Here is an 18,940-nt window from a genome sequence, read left to right as displayed (position 1 = left end):
AATGAGATTCTGTCTCATATTCCTTATTAGTTTTCCTTAAGTCCCCAAACACATTTAGGCTTGAAGGGACTTAACTTTCAAATATTATCCCACTTTAAAGTTAAAATTAAAAGAAATCAAAGTTAAGGTCTTAAAATGGACAAAAGTAATAACCTCATACTCCAATGTATTACATACTAGCAAAAAATAATTTTAAAGAACCAATTCAGTTATAGATCCTGAATATAGAAGAAACAATGCTGTAACACTGTGGGATGAGGTTCCTAAACTGAACCACAAAGACCTGTTACAAACCATCCTCAGGAAAATGCTTCCATGGGTTCCAACAAACATTTCTCAGTCTATAGCGGGTGGAGAAGGAAAGGTTTTAGTGAGGAACTGTGGTAAGAGCAACACTGCTGGTTGAATGATACTTCAGGTCAGGTAGGGGTTTGTGCTTTGTGTGTCTAAAGAAAATAGGAGGTACTGAGGACATCTTTCCATAAATGATTTCTAGGCGTTTCCCAAACTGCAGGTTTGAGGCTTAAGGCTATTTCCTTAAGTGCAACTTACCTCAGTAACATAAGCCCGGGCTAAAGGGGAGGGTGCGTCCTCTTGTTTAAGGTGGGTGTCAGAGATTTCTTCTTCTGTTCTGACCATAACACTGTTCATCAGTTCTGTGCTATTTTGGTCACTGAATCTGGATATATGAGCATCATTAAATGATGGCTCTACAGTGATCTTAGGCTGATGAATTTCATCTGGGAAAGTGTCTGCTTCTAGGGCATCTGGAGGCTCAGGAAAATCAGATGAGTGAATATCACTATCCACTGTCAGTTCTGCTTGCGATATAGAAGAGGTGATGTCTTCTGTGGCAACTGTCTGAATGATGACTCTTGGTGTGTGACACTGCACTGTGACGTTGTCACTTGTGTTCAGCAAATGTTCTGGCTATAAAATGTTGAAGAAAACTATCAGTGGCAAAATGAAAAAGTACCCACCAGACTAAAGTTATAGACAACAAATGATATTTATAAGTGGCACCCTATTGTCCCCTCCATGCCTCTCTCTCACCTCTGGAACTTCAGTGTTCTTATCACTGTTTTTCTAGAACTCCTATTCTTTACACACTGGGGCCTCTGCTCTCGTAATATCCCTTTTCCCCTAACGGAAGTCCATGTCATGTAAGGAGACCCAGGGAACGAGGGATGTACCCCAGGGAAGGTGTAAAACATTGCTCCTGGGACAACAGTGGTAGGAAGAATTGTTTAAATAAATGGACTACATTAGTATTGGCTCTTATATTTTGTATCAGCTAACCCTGGTCCCTAACAGGTATCGATACTAAACTGTTTTGAACGGAGCTCAACATTTATTTCCCCCTCACCCGATACTGTAATTGAAGGCACATGAGTCCATCTCTGGTGGTACTTCTCAGTTAGCGAGTCTTTTCTACAGAAGCTAGAAAAATCAAGGAATTTATGTAAGGTGACATACAGATAAAGCATGGACGATGATCTGTTCAGGAGAAGCGGGAGCGGCCGCCGCCAGGGTTACTGTGGGACTAGCAGTCAGAGTTAGGGGAAGACCTTGGCTTGAGCTTGTTTGAAGTAGGTAGGTGCCTGGAGTGCCAGTGGGCTGCAAATGGAAAGACTGAAGGAAGAAGAAAAATAAGATCAACACAGGTGCATCAAACCACTGAGTAAGTACACTTAGTACCCATTAAGCCTAGCTTTATATCCAAAACGGGGACTTTCATTTACTAGCCACAAATGTACTTACCAATCATGAAGGGGCAAATAATAAAATGAAGGGTACAATATTCTGGACCACTTATCTGTTGTAAGTCATTTCTCGGCCTGCAGGTTTAACAGGAAAGGCTTGATCCTACTCTTCACTCCCTGTATGTCTATGGTCTGGTCTCAGCTATATGTTTCAGGTCCAAGACATGGTCTCATAAGCCACTGTTTCTAGCACAGTAATCCAGCATGCCTCGTCTCCCCTCTTTATTCCTTCTCTGTAGCACATAAAAACTAGCAGTCTCCAGTTAAACCAGTTAAAAAAGCTTCACATTTTCCAAAAGGCACTATGGCAGTGTTTACTTACCTGAATCGATATTTTTCATAGTATAATTTTAGGAAATTTTTTTATGTTCAGAGAAAATGTATAGAAATAGCAATTAGTGCTTGTTGAAAGAAAAAACTTCTAATTGAAAAGCTGTTTCACTGACAGTACGTTTATCTTTTGGGATCTTTTATGAAAGTGTAACAAAACTATTGAACAACAACACACGTTTCACAACCATAAGCTTCTACATGATAATCTGAGTTTGGTTTATCCTAACACTCTGAAGGAAAAGTTTTTGCACTTAGAATAGAGCTGGAAGTTAAAGTCATATAGCCTGGGTTCTTTAGTCTGATGTGGTCTTGTGAACTTAGGCCACAACAGCTCTTGTGGCTACTGACTCACTGAATCTAGGTTTCTGTAATGCTAAAGCAGATATAGTAACTACTCATAGAAAGGTCTGTTGAGGATTAGAAATGATTGTGATGGTGCCTGGCACACACTGGGGACTCAACTCACTTTTTCCCCTCCCTCTCTATAAAAGTGAAAGCTAGCTGTTTTCCTAAAGGTTGTATTTATTAATCACATATGATCAGGCAGTATAATAAATACTTTACATGTACATGTATGTCATATACATGTATTTTATTTAATATGCTTAAATACATTTAATGCTTATAATTTTTTGAAGCTGAGGCACATTATCATGTTTTATTTATAAATAAGTCTCTAAATATTTGATTGTGACCCTGTAAGTTAAAACCTGAACACATACCATACCCTAAATATATGTGTATATATTGTTTCTTAGGCCAGGGGGAAAGGGAGGGTGAGGTGGCAGAAAATGTAAAGCAAAGTTGTTTTCTACCTATGGCAAATGGTCTTCTTACACATCCCTATTTTGGAGACCAATGGATTAGGAAACTGAGGCTTAAGTTAAGCAAGTGGCCTACTAGGAGTTCCAAAAGAGAACCTTTTGCTAGGTGGGCCATTCCTGAGATTTGGCTGTGGATAGGATAAATAAACTGTTGCACTAATACCCCTTATGTTCTTCACAGCAAATAAATCTTGACATAATTTAAATAAAATATACTTTATATTTTCTTCATGAAAAATGAGCTAATAATTCTGGGTTTACCTATTTTAGAAAGAAGGGAAAGAACTGGGGCATTTTTCTTTTCAATTTTCATCACCACCCCTCCAAGGAATTACATTTAAATTAGCAGTCATGCCCATCTCTCCCAAAACCTCTTAGCATAGTTAACCCCTAATCTATTTTCTGTCTCTACAGATTTGCCTATTTTTGACGTTTCAGATAAATGGGAGTCGTACACTATATATTTTGTGTCTAATTTCTTTGACTTAGCATAATGTTTTCAAGGTTCATCCTCGTGGTAGCACATTTTTTTACTGCCAAATAATCATTTGTATGGCTGCAGCACATTTTATTTACCTATTTATCAGTGGATGGACATATGAGTTGTTTCTGCTTTTTAGTTATTATGAACATTCATGTACAAGTTTTTATGTGGACATATATTTTCACTTCTCTTAGGTATACCTGGGATTAGAACTGGTAGGTCATATGATTACTATATGTTTAACCTTTTTAGGGATTGCAAGATTCTTTGCCTAAGTGGCTATATCATTTATGACTAGGACTTTTAAATCCTGTATCCCCCAATGGGCTAGTACAGTGTTTACTGACTGTTGTTAAATAATTCATTCCATAAACTTTTCCTCAAATAACCAATATGAACTTTTTGAGTATATATTTGTTTATGACTCAATAAAAATACATAGCATGTACCCTACTTGTTAGCACTGTCATTTTCATCTATAAAAAGAACATATTATTGGCTTATATATAGATGCAAAAAAAAGATGAATTATAAAAGTGGAAGTCTGATTTATGTTGTCTTCTAACCATCTTGGCTTTCAAAGCCATGGATATAGTTACACTTAATGACAATCAGGTTAATTTTTACATTTCATTTGCTTATATAACATTTCTAAAACTGATACCAACTGATCTTTCTTATGCATAAAATGGCCAGTATCTGCTTTTTAAAGTAGTTACTCACTGGAAGAATCTCAAATGTCTGTAGTGTTCCATTGTTTAGTGTTATTGTTTCCGAGTCAACAGTGGCAGCCGGGGAGTCTGCTGAAGCTGTGGTAAGAACAAGGACAATAAATAAACACTTAGTAAATTTAAATTTTCTTAGTGTACACAATTAATTATGAGGGCAATCTCATATTGAATAATTTGCCTGGAAACCTGAAGTCATTTAAATTTCTTATATGAGATAAGAAATCTAATGGACTTGTCTGGGATGGCACAGATACAAGGGTCAGCCAACCATGACCCACAGCCAAATCCAGCCCACTATCAGTGTTTATAAATCAAGTGTTATAGGAACACAGTCATTCCTGTTCGTTTATGTATTTTCTGCGGTGGCTTTTGCATTACGAGGGCAGTTGAGTAGCTATGACAGAGACAGTATTTGCTAACCCCTGCTATAGATCATAAAATATTCCTAATGTTAGGAAGTAAGAGGAATACACTAAGGCTAACCTGCCAAGAGACAGGAACTTGATAAAAAACTAAGTTTTCCTGGACCTTCTGGTAAGAAGTATAGATGTCTGGAATATATAGGTGTCCTGTGACACTAGGCTTTAGTTGTAGTGACATCACTTCTGGCAATGTAAACCCGGGCAAATAACTTACTTTAACTCAAACTAATGTTCAGAGACTTTATCTGCCCTGTCTACCTCATATAGTTGTTGTGAGGATCAGAAACATGAAATATATATAGTTTCAGATGACCATACTAGGGAGACTACGTAGCACTTCAGAGATCAGACAGTATAAACTCTTTACAGATATGTCAGCTGAGGCTCAGACTTGATCAGTGTCTGCTCAAGGTTATACAGAACTAGGGCTAATGAGAAGAAATGTAATGTCTTTTGGTGCTTTCAGTCCCACCTGTAGGTAAATCTATGTGAAAAATGATTTGAAATTGACTTTTAATGTATAATGTTTGTTAATTTATTATATTCTAACTATAATGCTTCTCAGTTTAAAAGAAATGCACTGAATTCATGTTAGTTCTCTTACTATTTGATGGATTCTTAAGATCATACCTAGAATAATTTGAAGTGATTTCAGATAAATAACCTAAATGAAAGGTAAGCAAATTATGGCTGGAGATGTGGCTCAAGGCTTAGAATGGTTTTTACATTTTTAAAGGATTGTTTAAAAACAAAACAGAAAATTCCATAGAGATCTATGTGGCCTGCAAAGCCTAATATATTCATATTTACTGTTCTGGCCCTAAAGTTTGCTAATCCCTGACCTCTAACCTAAAGGAAGAAACAATCGTGAGATTTTAGCCCAAATGACAAGAATAATGGGTGTGTTGTAAAACTCTTACTATACTCACATTTCTTGCTGTAAGAAATAAAATTATTCTAGTACTTAAAAAAAAAAAGCCATGCTGTGAACGATATTAAGGTACCATTTATAAAACGTTTGCTATTTTCCCAATAAGTATTGTCAACCCAACAGCCAAGGAAATCTGTAACATTCTCCATGCACAAAAAATTTTTAGCCAACAGTAGCTCTCACATTTATGGTGGACTAGTAATTTCAGTTGCTTTGCAATCCTCAAGACTACAAAACAAAACAAGCAGGGCTAAAGAAAATAAATTCTTCATGCTTTACTGCACTGGTAGAAAGCTAAAGCAAATAACCAAATTTAAATTGGAACTTTAAGAATAAGACAAGCATAATTAATTTAAACATCAGAAATATAGGGTTTTTTTGTTTTGTTTTTTTTGTCCGTTTGTTTTTTGTTTGTTTTTTGCTGTGCTGTGCAGTTTGTGGGATTTTAGTTCCCTGACCAGGGACTGAACCCATGCCCTGGGCAGTGAGAGCACGGAGTCCTCACCACTGGACCGCCATGGAATACCCAGAAATACAGTGTTAATAATGCCAATAAGTGGCCCAGTGATTCTCAAATGGGATCATAGAGTATATATGAAAATCTGTAGGGTGTTTTTACTTGTCATACTGACTGGAAAGCACGGCTGGCATTTTGTGGGTGAGGCCAGGGGACCCTGAACATCCCGCAGTGTGCAGGAGGACATCCCTGCGAAGAAAGAACGGTCCCACTTAAAAGGCCAATAATCCCGATTGAGAATAACACCAAGTGATTGATAAACTCTTGGCAATGGCCTTTCCATAGGCAAATAACATTATGTAGGGAAAAAAAAGTGAGGTAAAAGTGAAAAATAATATGGTTCTGAGAATTTTATCCTCATTCCTTTTCTGTCCCTCTGTAATGGAAAGGTAGAAAGATCAACTTAGCTTAGATCTTAGGAAATAAATTTCCTCTCCCTATAACAATCACTGGGCTCTCATCTCATTAAGCACAAAAAAAAAAAGTCACAGGCTAGGGAAAAGAGAGGGGTAAACAAAACAGTTCCCGTAGGACACTGGTTCTTTACTCTCTGAAGAAAATGTTTTTCAACCTCACCAAAACCCATGTCTTCTACATTTGACTTCAAATCCATTCTTCATTTGTGTGTCTTCTGGTGAATTACTACAAATGATGTGCCATCCTAGGGACTCTCTTTCTTTGCTTAGTTGACTGTATTTTAGGTAGTTTTCTATTAACCATTAATTCTTTATAACACCTAGAAAGTAAGATGATTTAAAATGGTTTATAGTGGCTGGGCAGTGGGTTATCAGTCTTTCCTGTCACACATTCATCCTTTGTGCAAATATTAATCAAGCTAATAAACAAAAAATGCCTTAGATCTCCTTTAATTTCTCAACTTGGGTAAATTTCTGTCAACATTCTAGAAGACTGAAAGGTGTCAGAGCCATTAACGAAATCATATAGTTCAAATAGCATGGAATCTGGAGGTTACTTACAGACATGGGTGATCTGGACTGGAATCTGCAGGGCTGTCATGGGGCTTGGAGAGATGGCTGTATTGTCTTCCAAGTGGGCAACTCTGATCTGAACATGCTGTACGCTGGAACTGGAATTACTGTTTGGAACTCCAGATCCTGATTTATTCTCCAAAAGCGTTGGGTTGTTTTTTTGATTCTCATGTAACTGTTTAAGACCTTTTATCAAGACTGAAGGGAGATGGGTAGACAAAAAGAACATTGATTCTCCGACAGACCACCATCTAAGCAGCAAGGGAGGTGGGGGGTAAGGAGGGAAAGTATTTGGAATAAATAATTGTATACTGGATATGTGACCTTACCAAAATAACAATAAAAATATTTAAAAACTACAACCTCTCTGGAAATTTTTGGAAACATCCGTCAAGAGATTAAAAAAATTCATAACGTGATATAGTTTTTGCCATCAAAGATGAATTAATAGCCATTGTAAGGAACATGGAAATAAGACATTTTCTATGTCCTAGGACTTCTTGATAAAATTCTTATTATTTAGGGAGAATATTGGTAATGCTAATTAACTTATTTTCATTCAGCAATGAATAGTCTACTACTCTCCCTCCCCCAACCCTGGGCACTTTTTACCCACTGCAAGAACATAATCAGTTGGCTGCGAGTCTAACTTACAACTCCAGAGTAGCAGTTGAGCTTTTCCAAACAGTATGCAACCGCCTTGAGTTCTTGTACAGGAAAACCAACTCCTCTACTAATCATGATAAACTACATCAGTCCTCTCAGGTAATGCTGCAATCTAGCTGGGTTCATGTTACATTAGTATTCATTCACTCTCCTGGTTATACCAGAATTTATAATTTTTAAAGTGTAAAATAAATTTATAACTGGGTATTTAAAGAAAAAAAATCACATTTTATCGAGCCAAATTCCTCAGCATTTAATTTTCCTTTGCAAAAATGGACGTTGGAGCACTATACCAATGGGAGGGAATCTGATTACCTAAATCATACAGACTGTACAATTTAGTTCTGTGTCTAAGAACAAAGCAGACAGTGAAGTGGAAAGTATGCTATATCTCACTTCAGTAAACCTAAGATCTCTAGATTTACATAACAAAGGAAGTTAGAAATTTGCAAGCTTTTGTTCTACAAAATCACAGAATTCCTCTAACCCAGTTATTTGAAATTATTAAATTCATAAAAGTTGATTTAAATGTAAGTTCTTACATCTTTGTACACAGTGAAAATATACATGCAAAATTTATTTTCTCTTCATAGTTTATGTGAAAGGATAAGAATGTGTGTAGATGTGTATAGTTCTTTTTTTGCGGTACGCGGGCCTCTCACTGCTGTGGCCTCTCCCATTGCGGAGCACAGGCTCAGCGGCCATGGCTCACGGGCCCAGCCGCTCCACGGCATGTGGGATCCTCCCGGACCGGGGCATGATCCCGTGTCCCCTGCATAGGCAGGCGGACTCTCAACCACTGCGCCACCAGGGAAGCCCGATGTGTATAGTTCATCTTTGGTGCTTTGAGAATTATAAATCATATCAACTCGGGGAAGACAGTTACCCAAAGAAATAGGGCAGAGGAAGTAAAAGCCTACTATGATTCATATCTCTTCAGCTGAGGCAAAGAACTTCGAACCTCTAATTCCTTGAGGACTAAATACGGTAAGACAAAGGAAGGACTTAAGAAGCAAAAAATACATTACCAGGGAATGAAACATCCTTATGGTTTGCAATTTGCCTTTTGATGGTCCACCATTTACTTCGAAGCCATTGTGGTGAACGGACACTGCTCCATCCCTCTGCTAACAGATCCCAGTTTATGTCATTTTCATCAGCTACATCAAGCTCTGCTATCCTACAAGTTACAAAATAAGCATCTGTTAGATGTTTGTTTCTCCATAAGAACCCTCCTCTAACTACAGATGATGGAACTGGCAATAAAGGGAATGGCAGGTTGTGTCACTGAGATGCTACTGTTCAGGTACATAGGAAAGGATGGATTGCAGGAGTGCAGACCTGCTTCCACAGCTAAGAGCTATGAAACATCACAGTAGCAGCCTTGTTAATGGTACCACCAATGAGCCGTACCATAAATGGTCAGAACCAGATGAAGCACCATGAAGGAAAGGGAATAGCTAAAGGTTAGAATAAGATGAGGACAGGTTTAGTTGTATAGTGTTCTACAATGTTTTATAGTGTGTTATAATAAGTTATTTCCTAGATCTGAGCTTTTCCATTTGTAAAATAAAATTACTTAGAAAGGAACTATTTATAAAGATGACTAGCTGGAAAAAACTATATTAAAAACAAAACCCAAAACAAAGTGATAAAAAGATAAAAACAATACTCAGGCAGAAACCCAAAAAACCACAATCAATACAAAATAGTACAACTAAATTTGGGGTTTTAATGTCTATTTGTTTTGTAGTTTTAACTGTCATGATCTTGATTTTCAGTAGGGTGTAGCCACAAAAGCAGCTTCTACTACTTAAGTGTATCAGATATTTTCTTGCTGGTATTTTTGCTCATTTGAGTTTCTGAGTCTTAATGGTTAAACCAACTAATGTAAAAACTAAACTTGGGATTATCTTAAAGCTATTTTTGGATATGTATGAAATGGAAGTGTCTAATTTGGTCCAGTTTAAAGGTGTGGGGTAACTGTAGACTGGGCAATCTTAGCATAGTAGCCAAAGATTGAAGGGCATGGAGACTGATAGCCCTCTTACCCTCAACATGGTCCCTCTTGGCTAGGAACTGAGGCACATTGGTGGGACAGTGGAAAAGCTGCACTGCCGCTGCCTGTGCCATACCTGTTCTGCGGATATAGAGAGGACTTCAGTCTCCACGCCTTCAATCTGGTACTTTACACGAGCACTAAATCCACTAAAAAAGGAACAAACACAAAACAAAACAAAAAAGAGCTCAATATGAAATATTTAGGATTTTAAACAGTGGCTCTCTATGGAAAGGATGCTTTTCAGACATTAGGCATCTATGGAAACCAAAAGAGGAAAGCCAATCTAGATAGCCACAGCAATTCAGCAGCTTTTGTTATTAAAAGATTTAGGACACAAACCTGAGGATGAGATTGATTTCATCTTCCTTGGTCCACTCAGTACCTCCACTCTGTTTCCAGTTCAGGTAGTTGAGCCATTTAGAACGACACTGCTTTTCTGAGCGAGTACCCACTCGCTCTGCCACAGCTGCCCAAGACACACCCTGTGTGACTATGTCACCTGGCTCAGTGCTCGTCAATTCATGAACCACCTCTGCAAGTCTCTTTTCTTCTTCTTCTGTCCACTTCCCTGAAAGAAGGAAATCATCCAGACTACCACTGCTACCTTCTCCTTATTTTGCAAATTAGATTCAGCCCTGTATTTCAAAAGACTGATGGGAAGTATGCAGTAGTATTAGAATTATTTCTGAATGAAACATGGAAAACCTGCATATACCTGCTAAGACAGTTACTAACCCAGTAAAGTTCTTAGTACTACAAAAGAAAATATAGAATCCTAATAGAAAGCACTGACTGACTCTTTAAGGAAAGAAAAACTACTCAAAACATAGCTAGAAAAAATTATATTTTCTCAAATTATATTAAGTCCTAACTGGGAAGTGTTCCATTGATGGCTTGATGGACACAAAAATTCATACTTTTTTCTTAGTCCCACCTAAGATTCCCTGCTCTGCAGAAGTGAAGTAATAAGCTCAACAGAGACCATTATTTACAGGAATGAAAGAGAAGGGACAAGTAGAGTAACACCTATGGCTTCCCACCCATTTCAGTAAAAATAAAAACTAGGTTTATACCATCTCCTTTCCCAACTCCAAGCTACTGTGATAAAATATAAGTCTGAGACTGATAATCAAACATATTTCTATTTCAGTTTTTTTGAACCCATAAATCCACTAATAATATCACATGTTCCTACTAGTCTTTTTCTTAGAAAAGCTTAAGCAGAAAAACAGGAAAAAAAAAAGAAAACCTCTTAAAAATGTCTTCCACTCTGTTTCCATTTTGTTACTGGTAGCTGAAAACTTCTGGAAAATTTCAAAAAGGCTATGTGCTTGCCTTTCACGCATTCATTCATTCAACAAATATATACTGAATATCTGTGTGCTAGGCACAGTTCTGGATACCATGGATTCAAGACAAAGTCCTGCTCTCCTATTTTAGCATGGCAAAAAAGGAAGGGGAAACTCAGACTGCCATCTCATGGCGTGGTCCAAAGAGAAAACTCCTGATCCAAAACGATACACAGCAACAAGGCAAGTTAATAGGCAGAGCATTCCCTCAGGCTGGCAATCAGGGAATGGCACAGTGTTTTTCCATTATGCTCACAAAAGGGGTTCTATACTCAGTGTCTTACATGAACCTCTGGGGTCCCATCGTAAATCTAAAGCTCCCATTCCTGCTTCATTCATTAAGCTGTCATTCACTACAGAATTAGAGTTGGTGGAATTTATGTTTTCAGTGCCTTATAGGTAATAGTGCTGGTGGAGTGGTTAAGGAAGAAACATTCCTGACTCCACTTCAGCAGGGTAGTGGGTGAGGATGAAAATTATATTCCCTGGAAGCTCAAGCCTAGCTTGATAACTATTTTTCTAATTAAAAGACTGAGCATAGATTATGGATCCTTCAGAAAAAATTAGAGCTGAAAAGGGAACTGTGAAATCATCTATTCTAACTTCTTAATTTTATAGAGGAAACTGAGGCTCAGAAAGGTAAGTGAGAGTTGGTGGTGGAGCCTAAATACTCTTGTTGGTCATAAAGGTTAGGTTTAACAGTATCTATCATCAATTAGTACATCTGTATACACTACGAATTGACTGAGCATCTGTGGTCTGGCCTGGGGACTGAAACACCAATCATGAGTTTTTTCTATGGAAAAATGTACTTTGAATTTGAAATAAGCAAAATACATACAAACCTCTGGAACACAGCTTCTTCCTAAGTTGGGACCTGCCTAGAACTAAAGTTTTTCATAAATATGAGTTGATAAGCTGTTACCAACATAAGATCAATAGTTAGATGGGCTTAAATTAAAATTACTTCCTACATATATGCCTTAAAAGTACCTATTAGACCTAAAAATAGTTATTTCCCCAACTGGAGCAGTTCTGAATTGCTACAAAATGGAAACATGCTAGATCTAAAAAAAACCTTTGAAACTGAGGAGATGTGTCCCTGTGAAAAATATCACCTTACTACACAGAGCACAAAAATAAAGGATTAGTTGGGTCTATCTGAAGAAAAAGGACACCAGAAGATAAAACCTCAACTACAATGAATGGCAAATCTCTTTTCAGAACAGAAGAGAAAGCAGTATCTGAAGGGGCAGGAAGCTCACATGGTGACAAAAAAAACCAGTGGCACTCACAGTACCTGTGTTGCAAGTGTCCTTCATCAGTCGGCACCGATCTTTGACAGAAGAGGCACTCCTTCCTAGCGCCGCCCCTATTGTTGCCCAGTCATTGCCATGCTTTATCCGGAGCCTAAAACAAGAGTCTGCCAATCAGCATTTGGTTCAACTGTTTTCTCCCTTTTAATTTCATCATTTATTCTTCATTCTTCTTCTTCCCATTTGACTGGTTTGGAAGTTGTGGGCAGCAATACTTTGAGAGCCAAAGTTTGAAAGTGTGGCCTTTTTTTGGGGTCCACAGTTGTCTGTGGGTGAAAAAAAAACAGGCAGCAATTGCCTTTTTCCTGGGTCAGAGAAGAAATAAGTAACTTGGATATGTGTTCAAAAAAGACCAAATTTCCCCTCAGGTTATTGACACAATCTCACAGGCAATCCCCAGATTTTTCCCTTTTGAGCACTCCTAACAAGCTCTTCTCAGACACCTGAAACAGTTTCACAAGTCCTTATTATCATAAACAGGATCAGCCTTCGGGTTATTTTTTTCATGATCCATACAATCCATTAACCCATACTTTATGGTCCCAAAATTATGTTTCCTGCAAAATAAGACTGTATAAGGTAGAGTCAGCCCAGATAGTCAGTGAAACATTTGCCAACTCGCCATTCTAAAGTAAGCCATTAGCACAACCCTGGTTTTGATCCTGGTGTGTAAGTTCCCCTTAGTCTTCAGGTCACCAAGAATGGCGATCTAATCTCTTTTGTAACCCCTATTATTGGTCTAAGGACGCATTACATTTAGTTACTAACAACAAGAGAATACAACTTATGGACATGGCTACTCTGTGCAGATACAGGTTTGATAAGTTCTTTACATGGTCAACTATGCTTAGCAGCAGGATTAAATTATACCAGTCTACCAAAAATCTCTTGACATTTTCAAAGTAAAACTTTAGAAAACAAAAAATTAAAAAAAATTAAAACACAACTATCAGAATTAATGAAAAAAAGAAAGTTAAAGTTAAACTTACTCCTTGAGCTTTTCAATTTCTTCAGGTGTGTATCTAGAAATTTAAAGAAAATTTTAAAAGATCAGTTAAACAAAGAATGCTAAAAAAACTTAATAAAAATCAGAATTTCACTTAGGGAGCCAAATGTTAAGTCACTTAGCATATTGATAACATTTTTAAAGTAACCAATTTCAAAGCAGATTAATAAAAAATCAAAATTAATGCCTCTATTAAAGAAAACCCCAACAAATAGTTTAAGCTATAATATAAGTGAGCACTGTAACAATTTTCTCTAGGAAAATTCAACACTTAAAACATATTTTCTCCTATGTTGCCTAACTCTTGCGTTATTTCAAGTTAGGTTTATGTACTCTAATATCATAGCTATTCTGAAAGACTTATGGATGACATGGTAAACTGGAGCTAAAAAGAAAATCTATGGTCAATTCTCACAAGTCACCGAAAAATTTTAAGTTCTCTTTATTTTCTCTACCCATGCATGGACAACTGATGTATTCTTGCTCCACGTAAAGGCTTTCTTTTTAGTGGCTAAGTACTCAATATAGCCAATGCAATGTTCTTTTTAAAAGCAATATCTAGTAAGCCACACTACTACCACCTAAAACTCCCAAAGAGAAATTTAAAATATGTCAACAACACCATATTATCATTGCATTGAAGATACGATGGCTTCCCACAGATACTACCGATAACAGAAATCCATGCATTATATCCAGAAATTTATTTTCTACTCTGGTTTTATTAAAAAAACAAAAAAAGTCACTGACCTAGGAAATGTTATACTATAGAAATGAATAGGAAAAAATGTTACCAGTGAATTTAGAGTTCTTTTTACACTTTCTAAATCTTTAACCACTACTATACTTTTTATAATGTTACTTTACTACAAAGCAGACTTTGATGTATTAAGTCAGCTAAGTCTTAAACCTATAGAAAGTAATTTAGATTCTAATTTCTAAAAGAGGCCTTATTGTAATGAGGTTTCACCATATTTACAAAACAGACCTGGAGAATAAAAATACTAACATCACTCAACAGTAATTCATAACTATCTCCAATTAAGGCTTTGATCATAATTTTATTAAAAAAATAGTTCCTTAAATATTTCCCCTAAATTACATGAAAACATGAAGCATTACAAGTTTTCATACTTTCCCACATGGTTTCTGTCATCATACATGCGAAGCACTCTTCTATAAACTGCAAACAAAGGCCGGTTCAGACCCCATGCTATAGTCCTGTAGAAATCTTTTCTTTCGTCTTTTGACATCTCAAAGATGATTTCTGTAGCATCTTTTATTCCGCGTGCCTAAATGGGTTACATTTCTTTGATTTAGGGATTTCTGATAAAATGCATATGGATATACTATGCTTTTTAAAAGTTTTTTTATGTTAAAATCATCAATGGCATTTAGAAAAATAACATATTGATAATTCATTAATAAGTCAAATATAAAGTTTAAAATGCTGCAAGAGATAATACAACGATACTTAAATATCCCCAAAATAAGTTGTATATAATTCAATAAAGTCCTGCCAACCCCTTTTAAAATTACAAAAAATTAAATCTAAAGAAAGCAGAAAAGGAAGAAATCATAAGAACAAAATTAATATAATCAAATCAAGAATAGAAAGGATGAACAATGCTAAAAATTGGTTCTTTGAAAAGATCCATGAGACTAAATAAAAACAAAAAGATAAACTTATGGCAAAACTTAAAAAAAAAAAGACAAAACAATATTAGAGATGAAAAATGGCCCCTAAGGAGAGATGCTATAGAGATTAGATAGTTGAACATTATGAAAATTTTATGGCAATAAATTTGAAAACTTATATAAATGTATGATTTCCTAAGTTGAACAAGTCAACTTACCAACTGACTCAGGAAGAGAAAGAAAATCTAATAAACACAGACCATGAAGAAAATTTAATCAGTTATTAATAATTTTCCCACAATGAAAACACCAGGCCAAGATGACTTTACAGGTAAATCTTACCAAACAATTAAGAGAAACATAATTCTGATTTTAAACTATCCTAAAGATAAAAAGGGGGTGGGACTTCCCTGGTGGCGCAGTGGTTGGGAGTCCATCTGCCAAAGCAAGGACATGGGTTCGAGCCCTGGTCCGGGAAGATCCCACATGCCGCAGAGCAACTAAGCCCGTGTGCCACAACTACTGAGCCTGTGTTCTAGAGCCTGTGAGCCACAACTACTGAGCCCCGCATGCCACAACTACCGAAGGCTGCCCACCTAGAGCCCGTGCTCCGCACAAGAGAAGCCACCACAATGAGAAGCCTGAGCACTGCAATGAAGAGTAGCCCCCGCTCGCCGCAACTAGAGAAAGCCCACACACAGCAACAAAGACCCAACACAGCCAAAAATAAAAATAGATAAATTTATTAAAAAAAAAAAAAGATAAAAATCGGGGACAATTCCCCACTCATTTGATTAGGCTAGCATAATCTCAATAGCAAAACCAGACAAGGGGAGTTTCAGAAAAGATCTTCCGGGCCAAGCTCAGTCATTAAAATAGATCCCCCAAGGGCTTCCCTGGTGGCGCAGTGGTTGGGAGTCCGCCTGCCGATGCAGGGGACACGGGTTCGTGCCCCGGTCTGGGAGGATCCCACAGGCCGCAGAGCGGCTGGGCCTGTGAGCCATGGCCACTGAGCCTGCGCGTCCGGAGCCTGAGCTCCGCAACAGGAGAGGCCACAACAGTGAGAGGCCTGCGTACCGCCAAAAAAAAAAAAAAAAAAAAAAAAAAAATCCCCCAAATCCTCAAAATATTTTAGCATACTGAACTCAGTAATGTTTAAAAAGGTTAATAATCAATGGAAAAAGTAAGCTTACTCCAGGAATATGAGTTTGTATTAATTTCAGAAAAATTAGCAATTAATCACATAAGATTTATGGGAAAAAAAAGTAAAATCTCAATAGGTATGGTAAGAGCAATCATAAAATGCAACATTCAAAAAGCATAAAGGGGCTTCCCTGGTGGCGCAGTGGTTGAGAGTCCGCCTGCCGATGCAGGGGACACGGGTTCGTGCCCCGGTCTGGGAAGATCCCACATGCCGCGGAGCGGCTGGGCCCGTGAGCCATGGCCACTGAGCCTGTGCTCCGGAGCCTGTGCTCCGCAAGGGGAGAGGCCACAACAGTGAGAGGCCCGCCTACCGCAAAAAAAAAAAAAAAAAAAAAAAAAAAAAAAAAAAAAAAAAAAAAAAAAAAAAAAAAAAAAAAAACATAAAGATTGTAATAATTATAAACAGAGTATAACCTTTAAATATTGTAAATCACTATGTACACCTGAAACTTATATAATATTGTACATCAACTATACCCCAATTTTAAAAAAGCATAAAGATTAGAAAAGAATCATTTACAGATGTTATATATGTAGAAACCCAAACATCTATAATCAAAAATTATTTAAGAGTACTTAGCAAGTATGCTGGTTACAAAATAAATGAAGTCATTTGTATTTCTAGATAAAGCTCATAAAAAATCTTTTAAAATTCCCACTAATAATAGCATCAAAATCAAAAAAGCATTAAGACTAAGTCTTAGGCAAGTTATGCAATTCCTTTATAGAGGAAACATAAAACTATCAACTGACATTAAAGAGGAACTAATTAAAACGGAGAGCTATAAAATGTTCTTCAAGAGGAAGTCAGAATATTACAAAGATGTTAATTCCCTTCAAATTGATTCAGATTCAATGTAGTCCCAATAAAAATTCCAACAGTTTTTCATTCTTTGCAGGTTGATTCTAAATTTATAATGGAAGAGCAAAGGGCCAAAGAACAGCCAAGACACTCATGAAGAGACCTGCCCCGTCAGATACTGGGACTTCTGAAGACAGAGCTGTACTGGTGCAGGCATGAAACTGAACCTAAAAACAAATTAGAAAACCTAGAAACATATCTGTGGAAGTTTGAGTAGGACAGAATGGATATTGTAGACTGGGAAAAGACTGACATTCCCTAATGATGCTGGGACAATTATCATCCATATAAAACAAAACAAAACAAAAACAACTACAACCCAATAACACTGAAACCCTAACTCATACCCACAGGAAAAAAATCAGTGTGAAAGGCAAAACTATATATGTGAGAATATCTTTATGCCCTTGAGGCAGGGGAAGATTTCTTAAACAAGCATGCAAAAACACAGAAGTAAAAAGATGATAATTTTGAAACTGGAATTAAGAATCTTCTTTCATCAAATGATACCTAGAGAGAAGGAAAAGACAGGCCACTAAATTGGGACAAGATATCTATAACACAACCAAAAAACCATTAGTATCCAGCATACATTAAGAACATCACAGAAATTAAAAAGATAAACCACCCCACAGAAAAAACTGATAAAAGACACAAACAGGAATTTCAAAGAGGAAACACAAACGGCCAACAAGCATATAAAAATATGTAATCAGAGAAATAAAAATTAAACCCATAATAAAATACCATTTACACCCAAAAGATCTGTACAAATTAATAGCAAAAAACTAAAAAGAACCCAAATGACCATTAACTGTGGAATGTGTAACTTATGGTATATATATTTGCATGATGAAAGCTAAAAAAAAAAATCAACAGGGGATGGGTCTCAAAATCACAATATTGAACAAAAGAAGCCAGTTACAGAATGCCCAGAGAATGAATCAACTTACATAAATTTCAAAACAGGTAAAATTACACTGATATGCATTTTAAACACTCTTCTGAATGTATTAAACTTCACAGTAAAAACTTTAAAATTTTAGAATCTTTTCTAAAATTGTTTTACGCAGTTTCAATTCTGCAAACAATTAAACCTAAATATTTACAAGTACCTACATGCAAGGCACTGTGTTGTGGGATGATATTACAGTGAGATGAAAAGATTTTTCTGCCCCTTTTTTCGTTGTTGCTTATGACAATACCTTATCCTTTTACCCAAAATATGGAATATATGACACCTAATTAATTGGTTTAAAAATAGCTCCACAATGTTCCTGTAAGAGTACCACATAATGAAAATCACAGTCAAAAATCAAAATCAAACAAATTAGCTTTTCCCAAGATCAGTACATCTTTTTGGACATTTCCTACTTCTGACAATTCTATCATCATTCTCCCAAACATCCTCAATTTTTAAAAAACCCTTAATTATTCCCACTCCTCATTTTCCTTCTTCACCAATATTCAGTCACCAGGCTTCCTTAGAGACTACTTGCTTATCTGTCTTTCCCTGCTAATTCTATTTCAACTACCGTAAAGTGCTTACTACTTCTCACCTGGTCACCTGAAATGGGTATCTAAAAGTCTTAATCATAAAGCTGAAAGAGTCCTTGGAAATCATCTAATCCAATCTCCTACACAAGAAACCAGCTTCTTAATTCCCCAAATTCAGTGTTTTTACCAATTCGTTGCTACCTTATCTAAACCTGTAGAATTTTTCCAATTTTAACTTAAGTGTTTGTGATCAGTTGACAACTTTTAATACACTTCTAGATACATTTCAATGGTCACTATATTTCTGTTTCTCTTAAAACAATTAGCTTGGTGGGAAGGAACTTTCT

At 36.7% G+C, this 18,940-nt stretch overlaps 1 protein-coding gene across 4 annotated transcripts in view; it reads right to left on the bottom strand.

Annotated features, from left to right (window-relative positions):
- DMTF1 (cyclin D binding myb like transcription factor 1) overlaps nucleotides 1–18,940 on the bottom strand; it is a gene marked incomplete at both ends in the record, with an annotated part of 32,384 nt that overhangs the window by 428 nt on the left and 13,016 nt on the right. For 2 of the 4 annotated variants that reach the window (XM_079712026.1, XM_079712027.1), the window contains 9 exons: nucleotides 553–930; nucleotides 1,477–1,632; nucleotides 4,128–4,213; nucleotides 6,983–7,192; nucleotides 8,689–8,840; nucleotides 10,062–10,290; nucleotides 12,372–12,481; nucleotides 13,377–13,409; nucleotides 14,528–14,685. In XM_079712026.1, the coding sequence (XP_079568152.1) occupies nucleotides 553–930; nucleotides 1,477–1,632; nucleotides 4,128–4,213; nucleotides 6,983–7,192; nucleotides 8,689–8,840; nucleotides 10,062–10,290; nucleotides 12,372–12,481; nucleotides 13,377–13,409; nucleotides 14,528–14,685 (1,512 nt within the window). The remainder of the gene's footprint in view (nucleotides 1–552; nucleotides 931–1,476; nucleotides 1,633–4,127; nucleotides 4,214–6,982; nucleotides 7,193–8,688; nucleotides 8,841–10,061; nucleotides 10,291–12,371; nucleotides 12,482–13,376; nucleotides 13,410–14,527; nucleotides 14,686–18,940) is intronic. The other 2 variants (XM_079712028.1, XM_079712029.1) reach the window with 1 other exon arrangement.

Source organism: Hyperoodon ampullatus (assembly GCF_949752795.1).
Source record: "Hyperoodon ampullatus genome assembly, chromosome: 9".
NCBI classification, from domain to species: domain Eukaryota; kingdom Metazoa; phylum Chordata; class Mammalia; order Artiodactyla; family Ziphiidae; genus Hyperoodon; species Hyperoodon ampullatus.
This window is presented reverse-complemented; position numbering and strand designations above follow the sequence as displayed.